The sequence below is a fragment of the Chlamydomonas reinhardtii genome, chromosome 1 (genome assembly GCF_000002595.2).
Source record: "Chlamydomonas reinhardtii strain CC-503 cw92 mt+ chromosome 1, whole genome shotgun sequence".
NCBI lineage: Eukaryota > Viridiplantae > Chlorophyta > Chlorophyceae > Chlamydomonadales > Chlamydomonadaceae > Chlamydomonas > Chlamydomonas reinhardtii.
In genome coordinates, this window is record NC_057004.1 from 577,964 (window position 1) to 588,037 (window position 10,074).

Sequence of the window (10,074 nt, forward strand, 5' to 3'; positions counted from 1 at the left end):
ACACTGTGCAGCAAGGGGCTGGTATGTGAAGCGGCCGCGCCAGATGGGCCATGGCATTTGCCCGCCAGTTCCCGCCCGAGCACCTGCACATGGCTATTGCAGTTAGTGTATATTTTGAAAGCGAATAAGGCCACATGCTCTGTGGACTTTCTCTGACTCCAGCTCAGACTCTGTTCACTGTTCAGCGAGCCTACGAATAGACGTTACATAGCCAGGAATACACGCGAAATCTGTGTATATCAAGCACTGGAGGCACCGGGCGCTTCTCCAGCAAGCGCGGCGGGCCCCGCTTGCAAGAACTGATGCCGTCGCCGTGACCTGTCGGGGCCTGCCCGATCCTGCACAACCATGGGCCACAGCAGGAGTAGAAGCAGGAGTCTGGGCCGCAGCCCGAAACGGCAGCGCAGGGACAGGCAAGTGCAGTGTGCAGGCGACGCTCTGCTCTGCGACTGCTTCGCCACGTATGACTTGGTAGCCAAGTAGGTCGCATATAGCTTTGGCCTGCCCGTGGCCAGCGCTGCCTGTCCGCGGCGTGCATAATATCCCAGCAAGACGCGCCAGCCTCTCTTCACCTCACCCCTTTGACAGGGGGGGCAGCGGCAGCCCGCGGGGGCGGAGCCGCTCGCCAAACGGTGGTAGCCGGCGACATTACAGTCGCAGCCCCAGCCGCAGTCGATCCCCTGGAGGCGGCTTCGGCGGCCGCCCTGCTGGCTACTCGCCCTCAAGGTGCGGAGCCGCATGCTGAAGGGGTTTGCGCGTGGGGTTTGCGTGAGGTCTACGCACGCGCCCGCGCCCAAGAGATTGAGGCCTCTTTAATATGGTGCACCTGCCATGCAGGGCGGGCGGGCTCCTCGGCCGAGGCCCGCCCGGAAGCGCGTTGGGCGCCGGCGGCGGCCGCGGGGGGCCAGGCGGAGGGCCAGCCGGTGGGCCGGGCGGTGGCGGGCCAGGCGGCGGCGGCGGCGGCGGCTCCAGTGGCGGCGTGTCGCCACCCGCTTGGGTGACCAATGCGCGCCTGGCGCCTCAGGTCAAGTGAGTATTGGCGCTCCAGGGACCACTATCCCAGTGGTGCCAGTGCCAGTGCCGGTGCCGGTGCGCACGGCGTTGGAGGGTATGCTGACAGTGGTGGTGATGTGGGTCACTGCCCGCGTCCTGCCCGCTGCCCGCTGCCCGCACTACGCAGGCACTGCCTGGAGAACCTGTACGGCCGCGGCAAGCTGGGCGCCAGCGACCTGGAGTACGCCTGCGTGGAGTTCCTGGAGCTGCTGGGGCCGCAGGTGCGCGGTGCAGGGGCGGTGCAGGGGCGGGGCGGGGCGGGGCGGGGCGGGGCGGGGTGCGGGTGTGGGGTTTTGGCGTACGTGGGGCGCACGTGTTGGTGGGGGCGGGGCGCTAGGCAGTGCGGCGCGTTGAGGGTGCGGTGCGGTCCACGCCTTACCCTACGCCAACTCCTGCGCTCTTCCAGTTGCACCTCACAATGACAAGCTGCTGACCCACACTGCTGCTGCCCCGCTGCCCTGCTGCTCTGCTGCAGGGCGGCATGGCGGTGTTGGACGAGTTCGCCAGCCTGGACTTCTTCCGCATACGCAACCTCACAGCCTTCTTCATAGGAATCTGCAAGCGGGTGCAGAACCGGGCGCCGCCGCCGCCGGGGCGCCTAGGCCGCGGCGGGCCCGAGGGCGGCTCGCCGCCGCCCAGCCTAGAGCGCGGTGCGGGCGGCGGCGGTGCGGGCGGGGCGGGTGCCGGCGGCGCCGGCCTGGGCAGCGGCGGCGGCAGCTTGCGCGGGCGAACCATGGCGCGGGGCGGCGGCGGCGGGGCGGGGGGCGCGGGCGGGCGCAGCAGCCGCAGCCCGGGCAGTGCCGCGGGGATGCGGCGCGCCAGCCCGCCGCTGCACTTCATGCTCGACACCGCCGGCGACAGCCCGCCGCCTAGGCGCTGGGTCAGCAAGAGCCCGCCGCCGCGGAGGTGAGCCGGGCTAGGAGTGCAGTTTGGGGTAGTCTGCGGTCTGTGGTCAAAGTCGTCGGGTGGGAGCAGGACGAGGGGCACTGCAGCCATGAACCCCTGAGATCCAGGACAAACGGCGCGTAACTGCCTCTTTGCTAGCAGGTGGATTAGCAAGAGCCCGCCGCCGCGCCGGTACGGCAGCAAGAGCCCGCCGCTCAAGCGCTGGGTCAGCCGCAGCCCGCCGCCGCGGCGCTGGATAAGCAAGAGCCCGCCTCGGGGGCGGGTGGGCAGCAAGAGCCCTCCAATGAAGCGCTGGGTTAGCCGTAGCCCGCCGCGCCGGCAGGGAAGCAAGAGCCCGCGGCGTGGCCGCAGCCGCAGCCGGAGCCCGCCCGATGCCGGACAGCAGCCCGGCACCAGCCATGGGCAACCGCACCACGCCTCCCACCTCCACAACCACCGCCACCGCAGCTCCTCGCCATCGGCCCAACAGCAACAACACCCACACATGCAGGCAGGTGGCGCTGCGACCGGGCAGGCCGACGGCGGCGCCGCCTCAGGCGCCTTCTCGCAAGCCGCTGCTGCCGCCGCGGCCGCGGTAGGCCAGCAGGCGCACCCGTACACGCACACGCACACGCACCGGCACCACCTGCCACACAGCGCCAGCGCAAACAACATCAGCACCAGCAGCCGCACCTCGGCGTCGGCAGGTGGCGTGGGTGCGGCCGGCGGCGCCGCGGCGGCGGGCGGCGCCCAGTTCGATACGGCCACGGCCGCCGCCGCCGGCGCAGGCGCTGGCGCTGCCTTGGGCGCCGTGAACGGGGGCGAGGGGCTGGCGGCTGGGTCAGGGCCCAGCAGGGGCGGCTCGCTGATGTTGGAGCTGCCGGATGGGCACGGCCTGGCGGCTGCGGCAGCGCCTGGCGTGGACGGGGCGGCGGCGGCGGCCCTGCCGCCGCTGCCGCCGCCTCCCGAGCCGGAGCCGGAGCCGGCGGAGGACTGGGCGCGGGTGGAGGCGGAGCTGCTGGGCGTGCCGGCGGCGCTGCTGGACGGCCGCATCCTGGAGGCGGCGGCGGAGGCGCTGGAGGCGGCGGCGGCGGCCGCCGCGACGTGCAGCGTCAGGGCTGACGCGGCAGGCGGGCCAGGCGGCGCGTCTGCGGGCGGAGGCACGGGTGCTGAGGCTGGCGCTGCGGCAGGCGGCAACGGGCCTACAGCGGCAGGCGGGGACGCCTCTCCTGCGGCGCGGGGGGATGCGCCGGGCGGCAGCGCAGCAGGGCCGGCTTCCCCAATGCCGCAACCTGCGCGCGGCTGCTGCGGCGAGTCGGGGCTGCTCAGCGCCTCCGCGGCGCGCATCACCGCGGCCGCATGCAGCGGGACAGGGGCCGAGCGCTCGTCCGCAGCAGCAGCAGCAGCAGCAGCGGCTAGCTGCTACTGCCCCGAGCCGCCGCTTCCGGCGGCCGCCTGCCCCCTGGGCGGCTGGCTGTCACTGGAGCTGGGGGTGGGGCTGGACGCGGCGGCTGGGCGCGGCGGCTGGGCGGCGTCTGGCACCGGCACCGGGCCGCCGCTGCAGGGCGGCGGGGAGGAGGAGGAGGACGAGGGGGAGGAGGGGGAGGTGGCGCCGGCCGGCGGCGACCCGCTGCAGTTCGCGCGGCAGGTGTTGACGCGGGCGGCCAAGACGGACGCGGATGCCGCGGCAGCTTTCGCGGCCGCCGCGGAGGAGGAGCAGCAAGCATCGGCCGCCTTGGCTGCGGCGGCAGCTGGCTCGGACGAGGACGGCCCAGACAGCCTGCCCCCCTGGCTGCTGCGAGGCCTGCTGGCGACTGCGTTGGACACGGCGTCTGCGGCGGCTGCCGCCGCTGCGGCCGCCGCTCGGGATGGCGGCGGCGGCACGGGCGCCGCACCAGCCTCTGTTCCAGCTGCTGCCGGCGTGGCCGCCTCACTCGCCGGCGCCTCCGGCGCAGCATGCAACGGGGGCGCGCTGGCCGGCTCCGGTCCGTCGGGTGCCGTGGCTGCAGGCGGCGGCGGCGGTGGATCAGGCGTGGGCCTGGGCACGCCGGCTGGCGGTGCGGGCCCCAGCGGCGCGGGCTTTGTCGGCGAGGGCGGGCTGCTGCGGCAGGCGGTGACGGAGCACGTGAAGGAGGCGCTGAAGCCGGCGTGGCGGGCCAACAGGCTGACGCGGGAGACGTTCAAGGCGGTGGCAAAGAAGGCAGTGGACAAGGTGCGTTGTTATGTACGGGCGGGGCGCGTGCGCGGCCGTGCCGGATACAAGTTTGCGTTGGCGCCGTGTACGCAAGCTTCATCGCCGCGCAACTTGCTCCCCTGCACTCATTGCGAGCACGCTCGTCATTGTGTACGGCAGTCGCATTGCAAGCTCGTCATCGCCACAGGACCCAAATGCCCACATGCCCACATCAGTGGTCAAACATCACACACGTGTGTCCGGCTGTTGCGCCCGGGGCGGCGCAGGTGCTGGACATGCTGCCGGACGGCGGCGCGGGCGGCGCCTACGACACGCCCGGCGGCGTGGCGGCGTTCTTCGGGGACCCGGGCCGCCGCGACAGCATCGCGCGCGTGGTGGAGTCGCTGCTGTCATAGTGCTGGCAGCGCCGGTCGGGGTTGGATTCGTGCGGCTTGGAGGACGGGGCTCAGCGATCCCGCGCGTGTGAGAGGCTCCTAGTGTTGACAGGCCGCCAGGGATTGCCGGTCGGCGTGCGTGCTCCTGCGGCGTTGAGGCAGGGTGTTAGGTTTTTTTTTCGGGGGGGGGGATTGTGGGGCGCCTGGTCGTGTGCATGTATGGTGGGTGCGTCATCAAATGCGACTAATTAGGCTGTCCAGCGGTGATAGTTACACAGGGCGCCTGATGCGGGGATGAGTGGATTGTCTGTGTTAGACAGCACAAGGAAAGACAACTACATGCGATGCAGCAACGCGACAGAACGGCATTCGGAGACCTGACCTGTCACCTGACCTGGCGCACATGGGATTGGCTGTGTGTGTGCAAAAGGGCCCGCCCTACGCAAGGTGGATGCGTGGTGCACGCGCTGTGAGCATGTCAAATGGGTCTACCTCGTGGCCGTGTGCGTATGCAACGACCTCACAATGTGCAACGACCTGTTCACCTGTGAATGCGGCGCACTCCGGTACGCGCGCCAACATCCCAAACCGCTTGTACGTCCCGCCTGCGATAGTGTAATTTACTGACCCGGTACACGGGCCGCAGGCACTGACCGGATCTCTCCGTTGTATCTTATACCGTACTCGCCAGTTTCGCCTTGCCAGTTTGCTTCGTCAGCACAACAACAATGCTGTCGGGGGCGTTGGGGCCAGGCCGGCCAGCCGACACACGCATCTGCTTGGCGCGGCCCTGCGATACGAAACAGCCAGGTAATGCAGCCTCAGGCACAGAAGGGCCGAAACCTCGGAACAGTCGGAACGGGCAACGAGCGGTCTGTATCTGGAAACTGTGGAGGGTTTGTTCTTGCCCCCGGTTGCGGTGGATCACATAGGCCCAGGAGGCGGAGGGCTGCGTCTGGGGCAGGGGCAATTGGGGCGGCGAACAGGCGCAGCGATGCGTAGTGTGTCTGGCAACCTCAAGTCTCCGGCTTCCTCCGGGTTTCCGGGTATCGTCCCAAATGGTGTGAATCGCATATAGTGGAGCCCCAGGTGCGCTTGCGAGGGGCGCTCCGCAATCCCTGCCCCTGCCGGCGTGCGATGCCTGCGATTGGGCGCACCGCGGGCCCTTTGCTGCACTCCCCAACCATTCATCACATAGTTGCGCTCTTCAACACATATACATATATGCTGTTTACCAGGCCGTCGTTGGCGCTGCAACTCCAGGGCAAGCTGTCGCTGTTGGGACCGTGGAACCTAGTCGGTGTACCCTTGCAAGGCATTTAGCACAGTCACATTAAAAACATTAAGATGCCACCCAAGGCGGCTGCAGCAGCGCCAGCGGACGACGTGGAGGAGGAGGTTGAGGATGTGGTGGCGCCAAAGGACCTCGATGACAAGTCCCTGAAAGCCTTCTTTAGCTTTTTCAAAACCTTGAGCGATGTGAGTACCTCTAGCCAGATTTCGAGCAGCGCGATGCATTTCGGCGGGAAGGGGGGTTTTCAGGTTTCAGGACTTGCGAACGCAGAACGCACCACGGTGCAGGTTATCCTGTCAGGCACCTACGGTCCACAGTCCCGTCATATCCGAGCCTACGGGTTTGCTGCTCAGAGTGCGGGCTCTGCGCGGGGAGCTATGCGGCCCCGCCCCTCCTGTTACTGTGTGAACCCACCGCCTGGCTTCCCTCCCTGCGACGCCATCTGCAGGAGCCCCACATCATCCGCTTCTTCGACCGGAAGGTGAGCGACCTGTGCACCCCACAACCGATTCCATCCAACCCCTGCGGCATTGGGCCCGCCGCGTCATGACGGCCAAACCAACCCAGCAGCCGCTTACGTCCTGTGACTGGCATCCCAAATCCTGCCCCGTGCTCCTTCCCTGTCGAACCCACCTCCTCGCCCCTATCCCCCCCCACCCCACCCCACCCCACCCCCAACCCCCACCCCCCACCCCACACACACATTCTGGGCGGGCTTTCGTTTCCTTTTTTTAACACACACACACACACACATCCAATTCAACAGGGCTACTTTTCGGTCCACGGCACCGCGGCGCCCCAGATCGCGCGGCAGTTCTACCGCACCACGGCGGTGGTCCGCGGCGCCGACAGCGGCCTGCCCTACGTCAACGTCAACCGGGCCATGTTCGAGACCATCCTGCGCGAGCTGCTGCTGGGCGGCACGGCGCACGTGGTGGAGCTGTACGAGCAGGCCGGAACCGGCTGGAAGCTGGCCAGGTGGGAGTGGTGGGGGGAACTGGGGAGGGAGGGAAAGGGGGCTGCTTGGGGCTGCGGGGAAGCGGCGCGAGAAAGGAAGCCCTGAACCCTGCCACGCACCCCGCCCCCTCCTCCTCCCTCCTCCCCGCCCCCTCCCATGTGCAGGTCCGCCACGCCCGGCCGCCTGGCCGCCTTTGACGAGGAGCTGTACCGCAGCGGCGACATGTCGGACGTGGTGGCGGTGGTTGCGGCGCTGGCCTTCAGCGCGGCGGAGGGGCAGGTCACGGCGGTGAGCGATAGTGGAGGGCGGGAGGGGGAGGGGCAGGAGGAGGAGGCGGGCAGGAGGAGGAGGGGCTGGAGGAGGCGCAGGAGGAGGAGGGGCTGGAGGATCTAGGGGCTGGAGGAAGAGGAGGCGGAGGAGAGGCGGAGGGGAAGGGGCTGGAGGAGGCGAGGCGGGGTCAGGGAGCGCGGTCGAGCGCCAGGGGATGCCGCGCGCCATGAGTTCACGCAGCCCACGCTGTGCGCCCCGTGTGCGCCTCGCCTCCCACTTCCCATCTCCCCTCCCGCCCGCCCGCCCCCCCCTCGTCAGGGCCTTGCCTACGTGGACCCTAGCAGCGCCCGCCTGGGCGCCTGCGAGCTGCTGCTGGGAGGCGGCGGCGGCGGCGGCGCGCAGGAGGCGCTGGGTGGGCTGGAGGCGGCGCTGGTGCAGCTGGGGGCGCGGGAGGTGCTCATCAACAAGGTATGGGCGGGCGGGATGGGGTTGAGGGTGGGGGGGGAGTAGATGGTTGTTGTTAGCCCAAACTGAACCAAGGGAAAAGGAAGTGGCCCAGAGCACAGGGACTCGCAAGTGGCAACATGATACACCGGAGCTCATGTCCGTGGCAGTGGAGCAACTCAGTGTGCGGGGGGTTTGGAGCAGGCTGACTGCACACGATCGCGCACGTGCCGAGGGCCGGTGCCTGGGACCGGCGCCACCCGCCCATCACAGTCCGCCACACCTCACCAAAAGACGCTCCGCCTTCCACCGCCGCGCCCTCCCCTCCTACTACACCCCCTGATGCATGCACTCAGTCTTTCACGGACGGCTCCGCCTCCTCCCGCTTGCTGCTCCTTGGGTTCGGGTTAGTTTGGGCTGGTATCTACAACCCCCACCGCCTCCTGCCCTGCCTTGCTCCTCCTGCCCCGCCCGCCTCCTCCCTGTTCAGGACTCGCTGGCTGCCCTGGACGCGGGCTGCCGCTCCCGGCTATCCGCGCTGCTTGAGGGGCTGGGCGTGATGGTGACGGAGCGGCCCGCCGCCCCGCTGTTCGGGCTGAAGCACCTGGAGGCGGACCTGGCCAAGGTCATCAAGGTGGGTGGTGGGGGTTGTGGATACCAGCCCATATTCAACCGAACCCCTGCAAAAGAGCGACGGGGAAACCGTGGCCTATGCTTTGGCAACGGAGCCAAGCCAAACTAGCGGAGCACAGGGGGGAAGGGCTTGGGCACGGGTGGAGGGCAGGTGGAGGGGAGGTCGAGGGGAGGAGGAGGGAGAGAGCGGGGCAGTTCCGCGCTTACTTACCGTGCTCGTTCGCACGGTGCATCAGAAATGGCGCACACAACCGTACACGTACACCTACACACCTACACACCTACACACACACACACACACACATATACACAGGGCGGGGCGGTGGAGCAGCACGGTGACGTGCTGGAGCGCCGCACCGCCTGCAGCGCCCTGGCCGGACTGCTGGCCTACGCCGAGCTCATGGCGGACGGCAGTAGCAGCGGCAGCGGCGGCGGCGGCGGCAGTAGCAGCGGCGGCCGCTACAGCCTGAGCCTGTTCAATGCGGGGTCGTACATGCGGCTGGACGCCACGGCGCAGCGGGCGCTCAATGTGCTGCCCAGCCGCCAGGTGGGGGAGGCTGTGTGTGTGTATAGGGATGTATGTGTGTGCGTGTACATTGGTGTGCGTGTATGAAAGCGACGAGTTGTGGTGCATGGCTGGAGACCCCAGGGGGAGGTGGCATCGCGGCAGGGGACTAGGGGGGACCGGGGGGGGGGGGGACTGAGGCAGCAGGAGGCTGCGGCGGCGGTGCTCTCAGCCGGCGCTGCCCGCGTTCCTATCTTGACACGGTTGCGCCACCCTGCTGCTCGCCAACCTAGCAACCTAGCAACCCCTGCTGTTGCCCTGTTCCCATTTTTTACCCTGCAACCCCTTTTCCCCCTCCCTTCCCCCCACCCTCGCTCCCTCCCCCCCAGGACGCCAACGCCACGTTCAGCCTGTACGGGCTGCTCAACAGGTGCCGCACCGCCATGGGCAAGCGGCGGCTCAAGGTGGGGGGGGAGGGACGGCGGGAGGGGGCAGGGCCTGCGGAAAGGGCGGGGGAAGGGGCGGGCGAAAGGGCGGGGGGCACAGGGACCACGCGGCAGGGCCCGGTCCTTGGGGAGGCACGGAGAGCTGTGTCGCATGCACGCCTGAACCCCGGCTCCTGCCTATACAACCCGCACCTGCTCACCCCGCACCCCACCCCGCACCCCCGCACCTGCTCACCCCCCACCTCCACCCCCCACCCCTACCCCACACACCCCAACTCAGACGTGGCTGAAGCAGCCGCTGGTGGACCTGGCGGCCATCTCGGCGCGGCATGACGCCGTGGAGGCGCTGGCGGCGGACACGGAGCTGCGGCAGCGGCTGAGGGACCAGCACTTCAGGGGTGAGGGGGAGGAGAGGGAGGAGGATGGAGAGGGAGGGGGAGAGGGAGAGGGAGAGGGGGGGAGAGGGAATGGGAGAGGGAGAGGGAGAGGGAGAGGGAGAGGGATAGGGAGGGAGGGAGGGAGGGAGGGAGCGGTTGGAGAACACGGCGAGATAGTGGTTGTGGGAGCTGTAGCGGGGGCGGGTTGAGGACAGGGCACGATCAACACCTGCACTGCAGCCCACCTGTGCACCCCCCATACACGCACATACACACCCGTCCGTCCTCTCTCTCACACACACACACACACACACACACACCTCCTCCTCCTGCACTCCCTCATCCTCCCTGCATGACGCCTCTGCCTGTGCTCCGCTAGTTCAGCTTGGTTTGTTTGGGCTGGAATTTACAATCCTCCCTCCCCAACACGCGCACACACACTCTCTCTCCAGGCCTTCCCGACGTGGAGCGGCTGGCTCGCAAGCTGGCCTCCCGGCGCATCGGCCTGGCGGAGCTGCACGCGCTGTACCGCGCCTCCAGCCGCCTGCCGCTGGTGGAGGAGGCGCTGAGGTGCCACGAGGGGCCGCACGCCGCGGCGCTGGTGGACAAGTGAGGGGAAAGGGGGAGAGGGAGGGGGGAGG

The 10,074-nt window shown here is 68.9% G+C and overlaps 2 protein-coding genes across 3 annotated transcripts in view; both read left to right on the plus strand.

The window, feature by feature from the left end:
- Positions 1-122: 122 nt before the first annotated feature.
- CHLRE_01g003450v5 (uncharacterized protein) lies at positions 123-5,137 on the plus strand. 2 transcript variants are annotated; one of them, XM_043058141.1, is made up of 7 exons: positions 123-413; positions 589-726; positions 838-1,029; positions 1,181-1,274; positions 1,529-1,959; positions 2,098-4,150; positions 4,399-5,137. In XM_043058141.1, the coding sequence occupies exons 1-7, from the start codon at positions 349-351 to the stop codon at positions 4,525-4,527; spliced, it is 3,102 nt and encodes a 1,033-aa protein (XP_042928055.1). In that variant the 5' UTR covers positions 123-348; the 3' UTR covers positions 4,528-5,137. The 2 variants fall into 2 exon arrangements, with proteins under 2 accessions (XP_042928055.1, XP_042928056.1); XM_043058142.1 differs by having other exon boundaries at positions 2,101-4,150.
- A 595-nt stretch (positions 5,138-5,732) lies between these two features.
- CHLRE_01g003463v5 (uncharacterized protein) overlaps positions 5,733-10,074 on the plus strand; it is an 11,992-nt gene continuing 7,650 nt past the window's right edge. The window contains exons 1-10 of the mRNA XM_043058143.1: positions 5,733-5,985; positions 6,249-6,281; positions 6,567-6,778; positions 6,923-7,046; positions 7,347-7,496; positions 7,963-8,106; positions 8,419-8,652; positions 9,000-9,074; positions 9,337-9,454; positions 9,886-10,042. Of these exons, the coding sequence (XP_042928057.1) occupies positions 5,854-5,985; positions 6,249-6,281; positions 6,567-6,778; positions 6,923-7,046; positions 7,347-7,496; positions 7,963-8,106; positions 8,419-8,652; positions 9,000-9,074; positions 9,337-9,454; positions 9,886-10,042 (1,379 nt within the window). The 5' untranslated portion in view covers positions 5,733-5,853. The remainder of the gene's footprint in view (positions 5,986-6,248; positions 6,282-6,566; positions 6,779-6,922; positions 7,047-7,346; positions 7,497-7,962; positions 8,107-8,418; positions 8,653-8,999; positions 9,075-9,336; positions 9,455-9,885; positions 10,043-10,074) is intronic.